At 35.4% G+C, this 22,083-nt stretch overlaps 1 protein-coding gene across 1 annotated transcript; it reads left to right on the plus strand.

Annotated features, from left to right (window-relative positions):
* Positions 1–240: 240 nt before the first annotated feature.
* On the plus strand, positions 241–21,301 carry AP5M1 (adaptor related protein complex 5 subunit mu 1). Its single transcript, XM_047735666.1, has 8 exons — positions 241–461; positions 5,587–6,232; positions 10,985–11,212; positions 13,306–13,445; positions 14,324–14,409; positions 14,498–14,616; positions 17,672–17,768; positions 20,581–21,301. Exons 1-8 carry the CDS (start codon positions 388–390, stop codon positions 20,661–20,663), a joined length of 1,473 nt encoding a protein of 490 aa, XP_047591622.1. The 5' UTR covers positions 241–387; the 3' UTR covers positions 20,664–21,301.
* Positions 21,302–22,083: the final 782 nt, after the last annotated feature.

Here is a 22,083-nt window from a genome sequence, read left to right on the forward strand (position 1 = left end):
GAGAGGGAAGCCTGCTGCCGGCGAACCGCAGAGAGACTGGTCGCTGCGGCGAGTGAGGAACCATGATCCTTGCGGGCCACCGTCCCGGAAGTGGACCTTAGAGGAAGAAAGTTCTGGGGTTCCTGGGGAGGATAGATTTTCGGCATTCTAGTGAGGATTCACAGAACTGTTGTGGCAGGTGTCGACAGGAGGGACTCAGAGGTTTTAGTCATTTCACCTGAAGGAGCCAGCGTCTCTGCTGAGCCCAGCCTGTTTGCGGTGGGGCAGAAAGTGGCCTCGGGTCTTCTGGTAGGAGCCCATCTGAGAAGGCCGGTCTGTGTCCTTTGCCCGTGGCGACTTTAGGGACGTGGCGACTTTAGGGATGAGCTGATGCTTTAGGGGCTTGTCATGGCCCAGCGGGCAGTGTGGCTTATAAGCCACGAGCCGGGAACTCCTCTTTGTGGCACCGTCAGATTCTCCAGGTAAATGCAGCTTGAATTCTCAGGGGTGATGGATCCGAGGGATGGATGATGTACTGTACTTTTGGGATGTGTTCTTTGTCCGCGGCTTTGGGCAAGTTACTTAATCTCTGTTTTATCTGTTAATTGGAAGTTTTAACAACACTACGTAATAGTATTTTGAGAATTAAGTGTGTTGATGTTTAGCACATTTAAGTATTATGAGTTTTTCAATATTACCATTACTGTATCTTAAAAATTAACTTCACCTGGGGCACCTGGGTGGCTCAGTTGTTAAGTGTCTGCCTTTGGCTCAGGTCATGATCCCATTGTCCTGGGATGGAGCTCCACTTCAGGCTCCCTGCTCAGTGGGAAGCCTGCTTCTCCCTCCCCCACTCCCCTTCTTCCTCTCCCCCCCCCCCCTCTCTCGGTCAAATAGATAAATAAATCTTTAAAAAAAAAAATTAACTTCACCTGCTTAGGGTTGAGATGGAGATGACCAAAGAAAAGAAAAGGAAACTAACTTACTGAGCACTAAGCATGTTTCAGATTTTTCTACTTTCATTAATAAAGATCATTCAAGGACATTTTTGCTCATTCTTCTGGAAAATCTGGGCTGATCAATAAAAGACTATTATTTTCATATTATGTTTCATTCTTAGAAACTTGCAAATGGGTTACTTTAAAGTTCCTAATTGAAGAAAATTGGAAAAGTACAAAAAATAAAATCGTATTCATTTCTTCTTAGATGGTGTAAACTGACCTGGCTCCACTTTTAGAATTTGCCACATTCTATCAAAATAGCTCTGTGATGAGAATTATACAATAACTCATTGTAAAATGTAAGTGGCAGTTCTGTAATCTGTATCACCTTTTATTCTTAGTGGCTATTGACAGTTCTTTCTTGCCAACATATTTATTCTTTCTGAGGAAAGCTCTGTGGGGAGGTAGCATAGCTTTGCATTGAGACTGAGGCAGATAAAGATGAGTGTGATTTTAAAGGAAAGTGGTTGGCAGTGTGGATATGAAAGATTACTTCTTCACAACCCAAACTTTTTTTTTTTTTTTTTTTTTTTGGTTACTGAGGGTATCAGAATTAAAGTTTACCATTTTCTCCCGAATACCTGGCTTGCTTTGTTGTTGTTGTATCTCAAGTAAGGAGTTTAATAATACTTAGTATGTTTCAGCAACCTCATTGGTTCATCCAAAGTGCTTATATTCCTTTGAGTATCTTTATTTCTGCCATTTTTCTTCTCCTCATAGGTGACTCTTATGTACTTTTTCCTATCCCTTTGTGTTTGCCTATGCATTTTTCAAATTACACAATTAAGTGTGCTATAGACTTCATTTTCTTATATTTGCCAGACTTCTCAGCACTATTTTTTAAAATTTTTTAAAAGATTTTATTTATTAATTTATTTGTCAGAGAGAGAGAGCGAGAGAGAGCGCAGGCAGAGTGGCAGGCATAGGTGGAGAGAGAAGCAGGCTCCCTGCTGAGCAAGGAGCCCGATGCAGGACTCAATCCCAGGATTCTGGGATCATGACCTGAGCTGAAGGCAGGGGCTTAACCAACTGAGTGACCCAGGCGTCCCCTCAGCACTATTTTAAAGAAATATCCATATTACTTTGTGTTCATCCAGAGCAGCACTGTCCAATAGAATTTTCTGCAATGAAGGACATGAGAAATGTTCTAAATCTATGCCGTTTAATATTGTAGCCACTAGCTACATGTAGCTATTGTGCTTTTGAAATGTGACTCTTACAACTGAGGAACTCCATTTTGTTTAATTTTAAGTTTAAATAGTCACATGTGGCTAGCGGCTCCTATTTTGGACAATGCAGGTCTAGTCCATTGCTCTGTTGTACTCCATGGTTTAATCCTCCATGTTTTACCTGTACTCTTCCCCTAGTGATGATAATCCCAGGTTGCCTCCAACTCAGCCATCAGAACGGTGATGTAGTAGGCATCCTCAAAAGGCTAATAGGACCTATCTATGCTGATTTTGACTAAATATTGCCAAGTAATTATCTCTTCAGAATACTTTCTCCAATCTACACTCTAATCATCAGCAGTGAGCAAAAGTTCCTATATCTCCATTCATTCTTTCCTAACCTTTATTCTAGTTTTTGTCAATATTGCTCTAAAGGATATCTTATTTTCATTTGCATTTCTCTGTGTAGCTGTGATTGTTAGCCCTTTGGATTTCCTCTTCTGTGGATTGCTTGGACATTTCCTTGTCCATTTTATCTTTGTGTTGCTATTAGTCTGTTTGTTTTCATGTTAATTTTCTCCTGAAATTAATTCACTGTGTATTCTTTTGTATTCGTTGTATATTCTATATACCAGACCTTTGCCATTTTTAGGTACTACAGATATTTTCTCTCATTTTGTCATTTTCAACTTTATGTATCACTTGATTAAACAGAAACCACTAATTTTATTACAGTCAAAGTCATTAGTACTTTGGGAGTTTTGTTGAGGTCATTCTCTATCCTTATTTTCCAAAGCTATCTTGTTAATATTATCTTCTTTGAACTATCATTTTATCTGTCATGTTTAGGTCGTCTTTAATCCATCTTCAGGTGTGGTATTAATAGAGGAATCCATTTTTCCCTATAGGGTGGGCCAATTTTCCTGTATGTTTAATGTATTTCTTCATTATATATATATTTTTTTCATTGATTTGTGGGGCTATTGAGAGGTGATTATGTTTCTCTTATAAATACTGGTCTGTTTCAGTTCTATTACTTTATTTCCTCTTCTTGGACCAGTACCATACTGTATTTTTATCTATGGCTTTGTAACTTATCTTAATATCTTACAGAGATAAGATTTTTTTTTTATTGCTTATAAAAATAAGTTCCTTGAAGAACTCATTTTTGTTTTCAGGTTTTTTTTTCCTCATTGTACTCAGGGTATTTGAGAAGAAAAGTTCAGATATATCTGGGTGGGCTTTTCACCATCTCTGTGGAGGGAGCAAGTTGGGTTCAAATAACTCATCTGTCATTTCTTAATTCTGTATCATTAAAGAAATTAGTTTTATTATTTTTCATTTTGTGGCCTCTTGGGCCTGGTGTAAGAGCTAAACATACATACTCTGGCATATTATCCACATATATGCCAAAGGTTAATGGCCATCACTTAAGAGTTTTAAAAGTCGATGGTCTGTCTGTATGCAATTACATTTTCCCAAAACAAAACTTGGTTTAGATTCTGATTTAGAAGTTTGCCATCCAGATGTATAGTAATAGTATCAGCTTAAGTATGGCTTAGATTATTGTACCCCATAATTGTAGGGCCCAAAATTTGAGTCCTATTTTAGAAAAGGTCTAGAATAAATCTGAAATGGTAGCTTGAGTTATCCAACAAAATACTTATTGGCACATACCAGGTTATTGTGTACAGTCCCAGATTAACTTCTTATCTTTACATCCAACATTGAAATTCTTACACTTAAGAAGGACTTTAATTATCCTCCAGATAACCAAAGGATAAGACACTGGGCTAGAGTTTAGTCTAAAGTTCTCAACTATTATCCAGAGACCCAGAGAAAGAAATGGCATAGCATTCAACTGCTAAGCCATTACTGGAGGGTAGCTAATTCTTTTCTTTTGTCAGTCAAGAAGTACATCAGAATGTAAGTGAGTGAAGTTTACTAATATATAGATAACTTTGAATACATTCCTATTTTTCTTTTTAAAAATTATTAGTAAACATCAATATCTAATTAGGGGTATTGGTGAAAAAAATATGTTAGCCAGGTATGTTTTGATTTTTGGTGGGAATTGCTGATGTATTCTTTAGACACCCCTTTATTTTACAAATAAGAAAATAGACTTAGGGAAGTTAGGTGACTTACACAGAAGTTAATAGCCTATAACTAACTTTGTTCTGGACATGAGAGTGGAGCAAAAAGGAATAGGAAAAAATACATCTTTTTTTTTAAACTAAGAAAATGTGATGTAACATTTTATAAATGAGTAAAAGCATCTTCTAGTCTTTTTCCCCAAAAAAGGATAAATTAGTAACTTACTGTTCAGTCTAAGATGTGCAAACCATAAAAGATTATTCAGATTTTATTTTTATTACCTCATAATATCTTTCAGGGCCATAGAGATAAACATTTTTTTTTAAAGATTTATTTTATTTTTTTTTTTATTTTATGACAGAGAGAGAGATCACAAGTAGGCAGAGAGGCAGGCAGAGAGAGAGGAGGAAGCAGACTCCCTGCTGAGCAGAGAGCCCGATGTGGGGCTCGATCCCAGGACCCTGAGATCATGACCCGAGCCAAAGGCAGCAGCTTAATCCACTGAGCCACCCAGGCGCCCCGAGATAAACATTTTTATTGCTAAAATATTCTTACATTTTAAGGAGTTGGCAAGAAGACCCAGGATATTTGTTATTCACTATTAATTGAGTAGAATAGAACATTCCTTTTACATTTGCATCATCTCAACTAATGAATCCGAAATTATGGCAGATTAAATTGAACCACTTCTTTTGATTCTCCTCTACTAAGATGGAATGGGGCGGGGTGGGAGGAGTTCTTAGAGATGCCTAAAAAGTCCAAGTATTCATTCCTGGCCTACCAGGCAGGAATCTGAGTGGCCAAGAAACTAGAATTTTGAATTAGAACCATGTGCTCTACCTATTTATTTATTTGTTTGTTTTTTTTAGATTCTTTAAAATTTATTTATGACAGATAGCGAGAGAGGGAACACAAGCACAGGGGAGCAGGAGAGGGAGAAGCAGGCTCCCTGCTGAGCAGGGGATCCCAGAACGCTGGGATCATGACCTGAGCCAAAGGCAGATGCCTAACAACTGAGCCACCCAGCTACCCCGTGTGCTCTACCTATTTAAAAAATTAACTAAATTAAGTTATTTTCAGTAGTAAATAATGACATTATAATTTCAGATAATATACCAAGTATACAACAGTTAGTTACTTCAGTAGAAATTTAATATGTGATAAGTTTTTTTGGTTGTGGTTTTTTATGGGTATATGTATTTGTTACTGTGTGTTTTGTTGTTATTATTCTTAGCCTTGTATTTTGGGTTCATTTTTATTTTGGGGTTTTGGAGGGGGGGATTTCTGTTTTTATTTTCCTTGGAAGAACCATTTATAATATTTTTGTTTCCATAATTCAGACGGTATCCAACTGTTGAAAAACGAGCCAGAGTCTTCAATGGAACAAGTTATGTGCCTATTCCTGAAGATGGTCCCTTTCTTAAAGCACTGCTTTTTGAACTTAGATTATTGGATGATGATAAGGACTTCGTAGAAAGTCGTGATAGCTGTTCACACATCAATAAAACATCTGTCTATGGACTCGTAGTAGGAGGTGGAGAACTCTGGCCAGTTGTTGCTTTTCTGAAGAATAACATGATATATGCTTGTGTTCCACTAGTTGAACAAACTTTATCCCCTCATCCGCCATTAATTAGCATTAGTGGAATTTCACAAAGCTTTGAACTTCTTTTTGGGATACAGGATTTTCTTTTCTTGGGTCAAAAAAATGACACTGAGTTAAATACAAAATTGAACCAACTGCCTGATTTGTTCCTACAAGCTTGTCCATTTGGAACTTTGTTAGACGCCAACTTACAGAATTCATTGGACAGTATTAATTTTGCTTCTGTGACACATCCACAAAAACAGCCAGCCTGGAGAGTTGGAACATACAAAGGAAAACCACAAGTTTCTATTTCTATCACTGAAAAGGTAAAATCCATGCAATATGATAAACGGGATATAGCAGATACATGGCAGGTTGTTGGAGCTGTCACTTGCAAGGTGAGATTTTTTCTGATACTTGTTTTATCATACCATTCAACACCAGTGAAGAAAAGTAAAATTTTCTAACTTTATTTTACATTGTTATGTGACATTATTGATTTTTATCATTAATAGCAATCATTAAATATGTGAAATTTTGGAATATTACCTTTTTGCATTCCTTATGAATTGAATTTTTTTTTAAGATTTTTATTTATTTGAGAGAGAGAGAGTGCACAAGCCAGAGGGAGAGGGAGAAGCAGACTCCCCACTGAGCAGGAAGCCTGATGTGGGCCTGCATCTCAAGACCCCAGGACCATGACCTGAGCCAAAGACAGATGCCCAACCGAGTCCCTTCTTATGATTTATATTGGCTATATATGGCTGCATACTGAATTGTCCCATTATCCCCACAATAAACATTTATTATCCTCATAGGAACATCTAGTGTGGAGCCTACCATGAGATCACAGTCAAGATTGCAGCTGGAGCTATAGTCACCTGAGGGTTTGATTGGGGATGGAAAATCTACTTGCAAGGTGGCTCACTCACATGGGCAGCAAGTTGGTGCTGGTTGTTGGTGGGAGGACTCCATTCTTTTCCATATGGACTTCTCAATAGGCTATTTAGGAATATCCTCACAACTTGATGACTGGCTTCCTGTAGATCAAATGATGAGAGAGGAAGAAAGAGAAGGCACATAATAGAAGCTGTTCTTTTTATTACCTCAGCTAAGGTCAGATGGTACCACTTTCACCACTTTTTGTTCCATAGAATCAGGTCACTAAATCCAGTCCACATTCAAGGGGACTAGAATTAGGCTTCACCTTTTTTTTTTTTTTTAATTTATTTATTTGACAGAGAGAAATCACAAGTAGGCAGAGAGGCAGGCAGAGAGAGAGGAGGAAGCAGGCTCCCTGCTGAGCAGAAAGCCCGATGCGGGGCTCGAACCCAGGACCTGGGATCATGACCTGAGCCGAAGGCAGCGGCTTAACCCACTGAGCCACCCAGGCGCCCCTAGGCTTCACCTTTTGAAAAGAGTAATGTCAAAAGAATTTGTGAAAATATTTTAAAACTATCATACCTATTTTCCATTTTCTCCAAAAGGATGAAATTGACAAATCTTTGTTTTAATATCTAAAACCATTTTGAAGGGCTCTTATATTATTTAAACATATTTATAGGTTAATATAGGGTTCTCTGGTTTCAGGATAGAAAAATAGGAAATGACAATAGGAGTAACAATATAATTAGTAGTGAAGAATGCCATTTTGAATAATAATTGAAAATTAAATCCCTCTATAATTTCTACAAGTGTATAGCAATAATACTCTTAAATGTTTTTATTTTTCTGATATCCTTTATTCTCTGCACTTAGGAAAATATACTTTTTTAAAAAGATTTCATTTATTTATTTGGCACAGAGAGAGTACAAGCTGGGGGAGCAGCAGGCAGAGGGAGAGGGAAGAAGCGGGATCCCGCTGAGCAAGTGGGGCTCCATCCCAGAACCCTGGGATCATGACCTGAACCGAAGGCAGTCACTTAACTGACTGAGCCACCCAGGCGCCCCTGAATATAAACTTTTTAATCAAGCTTAATGTAGAGGGACTATGTACAAATACTATAGCTAAAAGTAGATTTCAAGAACAGAAAATTAGAACAGTCCTGGCAGACAAATTGGGTCTTTTCTTCTTTAACCTTAAAGTAACGCAAGAGTTTATGTGTCTGTTTTAAACTCACTTCTATCATGATCAAAAATACATTCCAGTTATTAATGTATTAGAAATAACTATTATGAATGATGGGGCACCTGGGTGGCTCAGTCAGTTAAGTGTTCAACTCTTAATTTTGTGCCAGGTCATGATCTTAGGGTTGTGAAATTGAGGCCCATGTCAGGCTCTGCACTAGGCATGGAGCCTGCTTAAGATTCTCTCTCTCCCTCATCTGTCCTCCCCCCAATAAAAAAAAAGAACTATTATAAATGGCTCTGAAATTGAGGTATTCATGGCTTATGTCATTCATAAAACTTGAAATAGTTGAATTCTTCTTTCTCATAAGTCGTGAAGTAAAAGGAAAATTCACCATTTTTGTTTTTTCATTTTGTGGCAATGAATAGGGAATATGTTATTATATAATTTGCTATTAACTGGTATCATGGTATTTAAATATCTCAGCTCATTGATAGGCTGACCCTAGTTTATTGCTAGGAATATTGGATTGGTTTCTATACAAATCATCATGATGGAGAACTTTCTTCTTTAATAAACTTTCTTCTAAAAATAAAAAGAATGGGGGTATGCCATCATCCATGCACTAAATGTTTCTTAAGGTGTGTATGTAAATAGAACATCTGTTAGCCAAACATTTTTTTAAAAATTCTTCAGGAGCTTAGTATTTAAAGCTTTATTATGAGCCCTAGTATAAATGGAAATAATTATCTTCATTTAATCTTAGTCCTAGTAGAAAACCTGGTGAACCAAAAGCCAGTGGACTGAAGTTCTAGTCCTCACTCCACCACTAATTCTTTGGTGTCTTTGGAAGAGTCATAATTTTTACAATCTTTTCTCATTTTTAAAATCAGTTAATTTCCTAGGTCCCTTCTGTTTTTGTAATACCTAGTTAAAAGTGAGATTTACAAATGCCAAATTGGTTTAAATGGTAATACCCACATTTCTCAAGAATGACTGTCCTCATTCTATAGTAAATGACTGATGATCTGGTATTTTAAATGACTAGCCAGCAGATAAACTATTGGTGGTTTCTGTAATGGCTGTAATTTTCCAAACCCTGTAAGAATATTAGACTGATTTAATAAGTATAAACTGAATATTTAAATATTGTAATAATATTTACTATTAATATTTGCTCACTTTATTATCTCCATAAATATCTGTCAAAAAACAGAACTTTTTTTTTGTTATTGCTAGTTCACATACAGAGTGAAGTAGCAGATGGTTTAAAACTCAAAACACTGGGGCGCCTGGGTGGCTCGGTGGGTTAAAGCCTCTGCCTTCGGTTCAGGTCATGATCCCAGGGTCCTGGGATCGAGCCCCGCATCGGGCTCTCTGCTCAGCAGGGAGACTGCTTCCTCCTCTCTCTCTGCCTGCCTCTCTGCCTACTTGTGATCTTTGTCTGTCAAATAAATAAATAAAATCTTTTAAAAAAATAAATAAAATAAAATAAAACTCAAAACACTAAAATCTTTTTAAGTTTTGTGGTAAGGTATATTGAACATCTTTATTTTCAAATGTGATAGACATTTTCTAACTGTTACCAAAAAATCTTTATGAGGTACTAATACCTGGTACTGTTCATAATGCCTGCTGGCTAAGTGTTTACACTGTATAGCAGATATATTCTTGAATTCACATATATGTCAAGTGATAGATAAAACATAAGCAAAACATGTCACATTAGGAAAACAAAGGTAGGGTCCACAATTAGAAAAAGATGCCCATTCAGTAAACATTTTTTTGAGTGTCTCTTGTACATAACAAGGTGCTAGACACTAGAAATACAAAGAAAAATATAAGTTCTTGCTTTCAAAGAACTTTAAGTTTCAAGGAAACAAACAGGACACAAACAAATACCTGTAGGGGGTGGGCAGTTACTGCATGATGTGGATTGTGTATACGATAGTAGAACTAGCTGCTTGCATTTGGAGCTAAGCATTATACCTGCTAAGTTCTATTAATTCTTAAAATATTTGTTTTGATCTACCAAACAAAACATATCAATAAACCTTATATGGCCCTTTTGACTAGTTTCAATTGGGTGCTTTTAATAGAGGTTCATGGTTAATTACCATGAACACACAAGTAAGGTGTATCATTCTGGTTGGGTCAAAAAAAGAGCCATTACAAGGTTTATGGGACTAATGGTATTTAATACAGGATTTAGGGCTTACTAAAAATAACAGTTAATTTAAAACTTTATGAAACTGTGAAATAATTTTGAATTTTTTGAGGCTCCTCTCAGGTGTAAGAGGAGTTGAGGGAATAAAAATTTTGTCAAAAATTTTCTTGACAGCAGCTTCTAGCTGCAGCCTTACAGAAATAATTGCTAATGACTTTAGTCTGGAGAAGCCAGAATTCACAGATAAGTCTGAGATGCCACCATGTCTATCTGTTACAGCCTCAAAGCAGAAATTCATGGAAGGTTCTGAAAAGTACTGCATCTGGCCACCACATCCTTAAAGCAGGAGCAGAGAGTTCTGTGAAGCTGTCATATCCAACTTCCATAACCTTCCAAGAATATTAGCTTCCCAATTGCAGGGTAGAAAATTATTAAAGAGGTAGATGGGAACCAAGCAATGAAAGGCTTAAAAGTAATACAAAACTGAGGGGGAACCATTGAAAGATCTTGAGCATGGATACAATATATTTAGAATTCTGTTTTGTTAGGGTAGCTCCAGGAGATGGATTGTTTAGAGGAGAGTGAATCTAGATACATTTGGAGGGCTGTGACAGGAATTGTAGGGGCCTGTACCAGTGTGTTTGCAATAGAAATGAAGAGATGTCAGTGGATTTAAAATAGTTTTCTAAGGGTTTAGATACAAGCAGAGGGCTCTAGGAAGTCTCTCCCCATTCTTCCTGTTGGTACCTGAAAGTATAATAGAACCACTAACCTGAAAACAGAAAGTAAGAAAAATACCTTGAAAGAAAAATGAGTTAAGTTGTGGGAAATGACTCAGATAAATTTACAAAAGCCTCACCCAGAAGATGCATGCCTCTAAGATCTTGGTAATATCGGTTTCTGTTTCTGTTACAGTGTGATTTAGAAGGAATCATGCCAAATGTTACCATCAGCTTGAGTCTCCCCACCAATGGGTCTCCACTTCAAGATATTCTCGTTCATCCTTGTGTGACTTCTCTTGACTCTGCCATTCTGACTTCTAGTAGCATTGATACAATGGATGATTCTGCATTTAGTGGACCTTACAAGTTTCCATTCACTCCTCCTTTAGAGTCATTCAACTTATGCTACTATACTTCACAGGTAAATAACCTTGGAAATGTTGAGACTTTACTAATCTTTGTGTTTATGAATTCTGTTGTAAGCAAATTGTTCATACTTTTGGCCCACATGAGAACTTTTCATTATTTGTTAATTGTTCATTATTCATTAATTGTTGAATGAAGATGAAGAGTCAGGTCTTTCAATAAGATACCTCTTCTCTCTGGTGTGTGGTGTCTCTAACAGCACTGAATGGTTTTCAAAGTCATGGGATCTTTTTTTTTTCCATGTTCCCTAATAAAGACTCCATGGTCCTAAGATAGATCCTAGTATAATTTAGTCATGGTTTGAATTATGAACATAAAAGTCCTGTAATCCCAGACAACTGGGGTTATAAATGCATAATATTATTTATAGATACTGTGTGTTGAGTAACTTTTGTGTCAGACATTGTCCTAGGCACTTTACATGTGATTTCTCCAGTACTTTGAAAACCCTTAATATAGGTATTACTGGCCCCATTCTACAGATGAGGAAAGTCTCAGAGAATTTAAATGACACGCCCAAGGTCTTATAACTGAAAAGTAACAGTCTAGATTTAAACCCAGATTTTCTTCTTCTTTTCTTTTTTTTTAAAGATCTTATTTATTTATTTGACAGAGAGAGATACAGTGAGAGAGGGAACACAAGCTGGGTAGTGAGAGAGGGAGAAGCAGGCTTCCCGCTGAGCAGGGAGCCCGATGCAGGGCTTGATCGCAGGACCCTGGGATCGTGACCTGAGCCGGAGGCAGCCACTTAAGGACTGAGCCACCCAGGCGCCCCTAAACCCAGATTTTCCACACTCTAAAACCCAATCTTTTTACTATACTCTTTGTCTTTTGTCCTGATTATGAATCAATAGTTTGAAAAACCTACTTAAGGGGCGCCTGGGTGGCTCAGTGGGTTAAGCCGCTGCCTTCGGCTCAGGTCATGATCTCAGGGTCCTGGGATCGAGTCCCGCATCAGGCTCTCTGCTCAGCAGGGAGCCTGCTTCCCTTCCTCTCTCTCTGCCTGCCTCTCTGCCTACTTGTGATCTCTGTCTGTCAAATAAATAAATAAAATCTTTAAAAATAAATAAATAAATAAATAAATAAAATCTTAAAAAAAAATTGAAAAACCTACTCAAGGTAGCTTACATAAAGGGAATTTATTTTGATAATGTAAGAGGCAGTCTGTGTTATTCAAGGATAAAAAGAAAATCAAAATTAAAATCACTCTGTACTCAATGTCTGTACTGTCTTTCTCATCTCTGCTACTCAGTTTTCTCTTCCAACTGGCTTTCTCTGCTTCCACATGACCTATAACTCTGAAACCTTACACTACATAAGTAGAGTCTATTTATTACTTCAAATAGAAGTAATATATATTATATATAAGTATACTTATATAGATAAAATTACTTCAAATGTACCAGAAAGAGTGATTGGCTTACTTCAGCCTACAGACAGTGTCTCCTTCAATCAGTTACTGATAACCAGTTGAGTAAGCTACTGTCAAGCTAGGGGGTGGAGGAGTCACAGATAAACATAGGGAACTATGAGCAGCAGGCACTGTGAGCAGGGCATCAGTAAACAATATGTCTAGTGCACATCTTATGTTGCGTGTCATAGAGAACCTGGAGGAGGGGAACCTAAATGAGCAAGCGAGAAAAACAATGTATTGCAAACCTTTGTAAGGCACCTTTCTTTTTTTTTTTTTTTTTTTTAAAGATTTTTTATTTATTTATTTGACAGAGAGAAATCACAAGTAGGCAGAGAGGCAGGCAGAGAGAGAGGAGGAAGCAGGCTCCCTGCTGAGCAGAAAGCCCGATGTGGGGCCCGAACCCAGGACCTGGGATCATGACCTGAGCCGAAGGCAGTGGCTTAACCCACTGAGCCACCCAGGCGCCCTAAGGCACCTTTCTTATCTCTGGAAACAGAGAAGGAAAAATCCTTGCCCTTAGAACAATAATGGCTCCCTCATCTATTATCAAAACAGTGTGGAGTAATTTATACATAATAACTACATTACTGCAAGGCCTTTTTCTCAGTCATCATTGGTATTTTAGACGCATTAACCTGAGAATTATACAAAAATTTGTTTATGTTTGTTTCCAGGTCCCAGTCCCACCAATTTTGGGTTTTTATCAAATGAAAGAGGAAGAAATACAAGTAAAAATAACAGTTAACTTAAAACTTCATGAAAGTGTGAAAAATAATTTTGAATTCTGTGAAGCTCATATACCTTTTTATAATAGGTAGGAATAAAACAACTTGATGCCATGATTTCTGCCTTTCTTAGTACATTCCCATTGCCCTACAGTAAATTATTTATCTTTGTCTTTTTACCTTATTTTTAAGATCTAAAAACTTTATTTTACTCAAATGAATGCTGATTCTGAACCAAAATTCAATCATAAAAGTAATCTCTTTACCTTTAAACGTATCTTTATTTTTCTAGTTAAACTTACTAGTAAATATAGGAGGGAATGTGATGTAATGATGATGAGTAACAGACCTGTACCTGAAACCAGTAATACATTATATGTTAATTAATTGAATTTAAATTTTAAAAATGTTAGTTAATAAATAAATAAACTTACTAGTAAATACAAACTTAAGCCAATGTAGCTTCTTTAGGGATTATTTCACTGCTGGCTTTATTTCTAGCAATTTCTCAGTCCTATTTACATACAAGGCAAAGCCAACTATCAGCTTCCTGGTGAATTAAGCCAATGATAACCTAAGATTTTTTTTTTTCTACAGTTCTGCTTTTAAATTTGTTCTACAGCATAGGATGTTCTTTTCATAGGATGCCTAAAGATAGAGTAAAATAATAGTTTTAACATTATGTCAATCCATATGACTGTTAGGGCTGTATTAAGACATTCTATATAATTTTATAGTTGTCTTTAGAATTAATAATGTCTATCATCACCAAAAACTTTTATTGTGTTTCTGTTGTTTTTTTTTTTGTGATTTTTGTTATTTATTCTACTTTATTCTGCAAACTTGAATATAAATCTGCTTTTATACTGTCCTTCTATTAAGTAATACTAGCTAGATTTAACTTAGATCTCTTAAAACTCTTTTATGATCATTTTTTCTTTCTGTTGTGTCCTTTTCTTTTTTAAAGAGGTCCAATCACACATGTGGAATGCAAAGTTAGTTTTGGCCAACTTGAAGTATTTCGAGAGAAAAGCTTATTGGTCTGGATTATTGGTGAGCTTTTATTTATTGATTTTTTTCATTCATCTGTTGTAGAATCTACTTACTTTAGAATAGTTAACTGGTACATTTGTGTTTTTAGGACAAAAGTTCCCCAAATCAATGGAAATTAGTCTTTCTGGAACTGTAACTTTTGGAGCCAAGAGTCACGAGAAGCAGCCATTTGATGAGATTTGCATTGGAGGTACAGCATATTTAAAGGTAAATACATTTATGTGGCTCACTACAGTAGAAACCCTTCCCTTGTTTTTTTTTTTTTTTGTTTTTTTTTTTTAAAGATTTTATTTATTTATTTGACAGAGAGAGATCACAAGCAGGCAGAGAGGCAGGTAGAGAGAGAGGAGGAAGCAGGCTCCCTGCTGAGCAGAGAGCCCGATGCGGGCCTCGATCCCAGGACCCTGAGATCATGACCTGAGCCGAAGGCAGCGGCTTAACCCACTGAGCCACCCAGGCGCCTCCCCTTCCCTTGTTTTTAAATTGCATATATCTAACTGATTTTTAATGTTTTCTAGCTATTTTTTGTGGGGAACTTCTTGTCTGTGCTAAGTCTTTTTTTAGATTTTTGTGAGATTTCTTTTTGTTTAGTATTAGTCACTTTCTGTTTCACTTAACACTTAAAAAATTTTTAAGGTGAAACAGTTAAGTATAACCTTAACACATCGCAGTAACGAAGTTCTGTTTCCCAGCCCTTAGTTATCACATTCAAGATTCGTATGTAAAAAATATAAGATGTAGCCCTTGCCCTCCAGAAATTTTCCACTGATGCATGTCTGTAATTGATCAGTGCTAACTGCTTTTGGTATTTGAAGGAAACTGAGCATTTCTATCCAAAGTGGTCAAGGAGAGCTTTGCAGTAGAGATGGAGTTTAAGTAAAACTCTGAGGCCCAGATAAGCATGAAAATGAAACTTTGATGATTGACCAACATTTATGTAGGTAAATAAGTGACTTAATCAAAGGAATGAAGGATGACAAGGCACACCTAGGAACCAGTGCTAGAAATAGTAGTAACACATCAGGCTAGATAAGTATTTAGGTCTAGACTGTAGCTTTGGAAGGTCTGCATTCTGATTTTTATTCCTTTGTTAGAAAATGTTTATAGTTTTTTGAGTATGGGAGTGGTCTTTCAGAAAACAATACTTTATGAAGATCAATCTGGAATGGATGTGAGAAGGAAGGTGAGTAGGAAAAAAAACAGTAAAACTTGTTTCATGACGAAAGGTATTAAGTTAATGACTCTGAGTGTCACAGAAAGAAAGAAAGACTGCTGGAGAAGCTATGATAAAGGTAAAGCATTGATCACTAATTAAATATAGAAACAAAAAATAGTTTTATGTCCAAGATTTAAAAACATTAAAAAAAATGTAGCTTAAATCAGATTTGAAGCTCCAAGAGGGTAGAGACCATATGAATGTCATTCATTCATTATTTTTGTCACCAACATCTAGTTTATTTCCTATGACAAATATTTGATGAAGGGAGAATATACTTAGAAAAAGTACTAATATGGAGAAAGTTGGGAGGAAGTGGGCTACATATCATGTGTGTTGCTGGTGATAGCTGGACACAATGTAAGTGTCCAGCTAGTAGCTGAAAACCTAGAGCTCAATTCTCAAGAGGAAATTCAGCAGTATATAAGGATTTAGGGGTTACCTGTGGAGAAAAAATAGTTGAGGCAGTGGAAATGAATAAGATCCAAAAAGAAGAAAACAAGTGGCTGATTTAGAAGACCCATTGAGAGGAATTGAAGGGGTGATCAGAATAGTAGCAGGAAAATCTAAATAGAATGGTAGAGAAATCAGAAAGATTGAAATCTATTTAATAAAAAAAATTAGAGGAAATGGTAGTAAAGTCAGAAGTACACTAGCGATATTCATTTGTTCTATCTTGGCTTCAGCTATATCCATAAGCTTTGTTTCAAGGATTATTATAAAAATTCCTACTTCCAGATATTTTTTAGAAAAAATGTGGGATGTTACTACACTGTGGGTCTTGGAGAGGTAGGGATTATGACTTTTTTTATTAATTTTTATCACCTACTCAGTTATAATCTCATTGCAAGCATGTAATACATATTTGTGTTCACTGAATAGATTTATTTTTATAATATTTAGTTATATGGAAATCAATCTTCTTATAACTTCCAGAATCCAGAATTATATCAAACAAGCAAGCTAAAGCCCTTCACAATTAGAGATAATGTGAGCTGCAATAGGAAAGAAGTTGCTTAGAAGATCAGAAAATTTATATTCTGTGTATGTGGGTCAGTTAATTTGGCAATCAAAAGGAGAAAGTTAGGAAATGGGAGAAATTTGCAGGGATGAGAGATGGAAGAAGAAATGCAGAAAAGAAAAAAAAAGAAGTGCAGAAAAGATAACAAGATATTGCAAAATCAGGAGCTTGTAGCAGCAAATATGAGGACAGCAAAGGGAGACTGGAGCTCCCTCAATAAGACATAGACCTTTGATAGTTCATGTGAATATCACTATGACTTAGGCACCCCACCACTATGCCTTCAGAGAAAGTACTAACGGCCCTTTCTACAATAATAGTGTAATAACTGGTATTTATACTGATGATGCCACATTATCAATTAAATCCAGAAATATGGATTACATTTTAGAAAGTTTTCATAGGTGAGAGAAAGGATGATTTCTGAGCTTAGTTCTAGAAAACCTTAATTTCAGTTTTCTGGAACATTAAGCAGAACATCTCATTCCCTTCCAACATGAGACAGATTGTTTCAGTTTTAGTAATTGTATTCTTGTGTTTTGCTAGAAAGTGTATAACTTCTGCTTGTAAAGGAATTATGATCTGAAATATATCACAATCATATAGCCTTAGAATATGCAGAATACCAGACACCCTAAGGGAAGAAACACCAGATTTTGTTGTCTGTTGAGTCTGAGTTCACATGTCAGCTCTGCTGCTTATATTCTGCGATGGTAATTGCTCCCATCTCTGAACCTCAGTGCCCTCATTTGTAAAATAGTGATGCTTTGCAACGTAGATTAGAGTCCATATTAGTGAAGTATCTGGTGGGTGTTAAGCACTTCATAATGACAGCCTTCCAAAGAAATGTTCCTAATGCGAAGGGGGAAAAGCGTATATGTGTATGTATGCACACATGCATACGCACTTTTTTATTTTGTGAACTATGTGAAGTAAATTCGTAAAATTGTGTCAAGGGAAAAAAATGTGGCCATCACTTTTATCAATAATCACCTCAATTTGGTATATTTCTCTTCTTTTTCTAGCTTCACTTTAGGATCTTAGATTATACACTCACTGGTTGTTATGCGGATCAGCATTCAGTTCAAGTTTTTGCATCAGGAAAACCAAAAATAAGTACACGTAAGTTGTACAAATTCAGACTAGCTTGAGAGAATTTAAATGGTGCTATGCAATCATTACCAAAGATAAAATTAAAATGTAACAAAAAGAGATCAGAGAACAATCCCAATTTATAAAAATTCTGACCTGATCCTAGCCTGTGTAACAGTATGTGTACTTTACATCACCCTCTACCTTCTCTTGTTTATAAAATGGTCTGGGTGAGCAAGGATTGGCATAGAGGTGGGCTTTAGTATAAAGTTGGATTTGTTTTGCTCTGGTTATAATATACTCTTTTATTCAGGGGCTTTGTTATTGGATAGACAAGGGTCTGAGTCTGGCTCAGACAATTTATTAGCTGCATAAATTTGGACAAATTAGTAAACTTCTCAAAGTTTTAGTTTCCTCATCTATAGAATGGAAATAATAGTACTGTTTATCTTGGGATTGTTATGAGATTTAGATAAAATTATATAATAAAATTATATTGACCAAGTGCCTAGCACTTGTGTAGCATGGTTTCAATAAATGTTAGATGTGATTATTATTTAAAATTTTATTTACTTATTTTTTTAAAAGATTTCATTTATTTATTTATTTGTCAGAGAGAGAGAGAGAGAGAGTATGTACAAACAGCAGAGTGGCCGGCAGAGGCAGAGAGAGAAGCAGGCTCCCTGCTGAGCAAGGAGCCTGATATGGGACTCAATCCTAGGATGCTGGGATCATGACCTGAGCTGAAGGCAGTGGCTTAACTGACTGAGCCACTCTGGTGTCCCTATTATTTAAAATTTTAAATATGTTTAGCAAATGCTATAGTCAATGAGCATTATTTTTTTTTTTTACAAGTAGGAGGGCAATAGAAAGAAGGTTTCTAGCCTTCAGTGAGTCCATTGGTTGTAAGTAAACATATACACTGTACATGAAAACACAGGGAGATAAGAAGCAATTTATAAATGAATTCATAATTATTTAATTCAGATCAAATACTTACAGTATCACAGAACAGAAGAGTAACTAGGATAAGGTTAAATGTTAGCTAAACATAAGCAGAACTGTTAAGTTTGATTTATTTAAGTAACATCTGTACCCAATATGGGGCTCAAACTTATGACCCCAAGATCTTCTGACTTTGTACATGAAAAGACAAGACTTTGTACATGAAAGTTTCAAAAGGATTATAGAACTCAGAACTACAGAATTCTGAGCAATTGCTTTCAAATGGCAATAATAAATTCTATGTAATCAGAATGAGTCATATTCTTTACCTCCTTAGGATTTCCCTGTTTTCTCATGCATCATTTTTTGGTTGTATTTTAAAGAAATACATATACATGGAAGAGTCTTCACAATGCATTTTTTAAATAAAAGCATGATATAGTTCTATCAATTTAGACAAACCAGTGGTTTTGTCTAAATGCAAATATTTTGGATTCTATCTATGGGATACTGAAGGCAAGCAGGCCAATATTTTAGATTGTCTATGGAAGATATGTTTTCTATTTAGGTAATGTCTAAAATATTTTAAGTATCTTATTAATATTAGCTAAACATATACCAATTCTCAGAAAGCATAATACAGGATAGGGCTATTCAGTAATATACCTGCTTAATGTAAAATATTAGTATATCTTAATATAAATTAGTATAAAATATTAATATATTGAATAAAAGGTTATTTTATAATGCATAATTATGACCAATCTTTTATTTCCTTCCTCTGTTAGTTTCAGAACATGACTGCCACTTTGTGTAACTATGTAAGACCTTTCTTTTGCCATCATCTTGACAATACAATCTATTTTCAAAATATACAACTTAGTTCTGAAAATATTAATGCCAATAATATTAATTTAAATAATAATGGCTAACATTTATTGCTTACCATGTGCCAGGCACAGCCTTGGTAGCACTCTGTGTGAGAATTATTATCTCCATTTTTACAGGTGAGGATGCTGATGGAACAGAGGGATTAGGGTCGCATAGCTAATAAATGGTAGGACTGGAAATCAAACCAAGCAGTCTAGCTCTACAGCCTGCCCGCTTAACCAGTATGCTGTGTTGCTTTTCAGGTTTTCAGACTGAAATTAATTAAATAAATAAATAGTAATACATCCTACCTCTATCTTTTTCATTATGAAAAAATACATGAAGAAGAAAGGTAGAAAAGAGAGAATTAGATATTTACTAATGTGTGTAATAAACAGAATTTATATGAGTCTAACTCCAAATGAGCATTATTAGCTCAAATTTACATATCAGAAAACTTTAGTTGAAAGAGGTTGTCATTTGTCCAAAACTACAAAGTTATTAAAACAGAAAGCTTAAATTTGATCAGAACTTTAAGAAACTGTTGAAGCAGCTTTTTAAAAGTATTACTAGAAAGTGGGATGTTTATTTCTGTCTCTAAAATTTGGAATGGGTGAAGAACAGCAAGACTAAGGACCTTGGTGAAGAGAGGTCACAGAATTGGAAACCAATAAAAAATTTTAAATTTTTTTGTAGTTGATGTCATGGTCCATAAGAAACAGAATTTGAGGAAACCGTGAGAAAAATTGATCAAAGTGGAATAAATGAGGGATATTGGGATTAATTTGGCATAAATAAGCTCAAAGATAGATTTAACTATCTAAAAAACCCATATTTTTAAAGTTATAAAAATTATAATGCCTTGATAAAGTGAAATTAAAGTGAGTATTTCAAAGTGTTGTCTTTCTTAAAACAATTGCTTCCCCATTTTTAAAATATCATGACTTTGCTCTTCATTGAATTTTTGTTAAGGTAATACAGTCTTATCATTTGTTTCTTTTTTTTTTTTTTTTTTTTTTTTTTGTAGACCGGAAACTAATTTCTTCTGACTATTACATCTGGAATTCTAAAGCTCCTGCACCAGTAACATATGGATCATTATTATTGTAATTATTTCATATTTAAATAGGATTTTTATAATGGTAACATAGCTTCAATTAAATCATTAGTCTTTTATATTTAATGTGTGTGCATATAACCTGTGAGAGAAAAAGAGTCATTGGTTTAATTATAAAATGCTCTTATTTAATATTTTTAGCCTGACATAGTTGAAAGAACATTTTAAAGACTAATGTTGTCTATTTTGTTACCCTTTTGATTTTACCCAAGTATGATTCAGAGCATAAAATAGTAGTGATTCACGTTAGGCTTAAACTAGTGCTGGATCACCCTACCATATATACTTTCCTGCTCCTGTGGCAGGCATGGCTAATCATTTGTAGCCTTCTTTCTCCATTGTGCCTTCCTGAATATGGGCTCAGGCTCCTTCTCATTGCAGAGCTGCAAACAGCCACTCCTGATGGATTGTAGATAAAAAGATGGATGTGAAAGATAAAAAATCCTGCTCTTTCAAAACCTAAGTAGTAAGTTTCTTGTACAGTGTATTGTTATGGAATACCAGAAACGACTGTAAATCTCTTGGGGAAAAAAAATAACCAGTCAATGAAAACAAAGGAATATTGTTTAAATAGTAACCTATTCTTAATCAGAACTATCTTTCCGACTAATAAAGAATCTGAATAATTATATTTAAGGTGTTTGTTTATCTCTGTTCTAGAGTTACTTTTCATAAGTAATCTTATTCATCTGCCACAATAACATTTTGCTCAGGAAGTCAGTAAGCATACTAAGAAGGGTGGGGTACCTTCAGAAAATGAGCATGGTGTTTTGTGATCACTTTAAGCCTGCAGCCAAATTTTTTAAAGATAAACTTAGGTATAATACTGCTTTTCATGTTTATTATATGAAAATTATTAATGAACTCAGGTAAAAATTCAAAAGCTGTTCTGTGGGTAGAGAGAATTACTTAATATTATTTCAATGTTGAGTAGCCTATTTCCTTTAAATTTGTCACTCCTGCATTTTTATTAGCATTCTCTTGATTTCTTCAGGAACCACCCAGTCATAACTTTTTATTTGCTGTCTTTACGAATTATATGTCTCACTCTCTTTTCAAAGCAGTTCTTTGTCAAGTTGAACATTAAGTGACCATTCATGAAAAGATGAAATCTCAAGATCCTCAAAACTTAATCCATGTCAAGTTTCTTTTTTATGGAACAGAATTAGAAGCAGTATAAAAAATATGCATTACAGATTCATATTCAATTAAATTAGCTCTTGGTTTCTATTTTTTTAATCAGTCTCCTAAGGAAAAGCTTAGAAGAAGCTTCTAACTCCTTGAAGAAGAGCTATGACAGTTTGAAGGGAGAGTGCATATAAATTTAGGATTTGAAATATGATTTTTTAATTAAGGTCAATCTCACTCATTATAAATTCTCATTTTCTGCAAGGCATTGTCATGGCGGAATGC

This window comes from Lutra lutra, chromosome 7 (assembly GCF_902655055.1).
Source record: "Lutra lutra chromosome 7, mLutLut1.2, whole genome shotgun sequence".
NCBI lineage: Eukaryota > Metazoa > Chordata > Mammalia > Carnivora > Mustelidae > Lutra > Lutra lutra.

Bases quoted from the DNA above. Each gene is read 5' to 3' on its own strand.
- AP5M1 (XM_047735666.1), top strand. From the start codon at position 388: ATGGCCCAGCGGGCAGTGTGGCTTATAAGCCACGAGCCGGGAACTCCT. The intron at 462-5,586 runs GTAAATGCAGCT...TCCATAATTCAG, and splicing joins GGCACCGTCAGATTCTCCAG to ACGGTATCCAACTGTTGAAA. The intron at 14,617-17,671 runs GTAAATACATTT...TTCTTTTTCTAG, and splicing joins GAGGTACAGCATATTTAAAG to CTTCACTTTAGGATCTTAGA.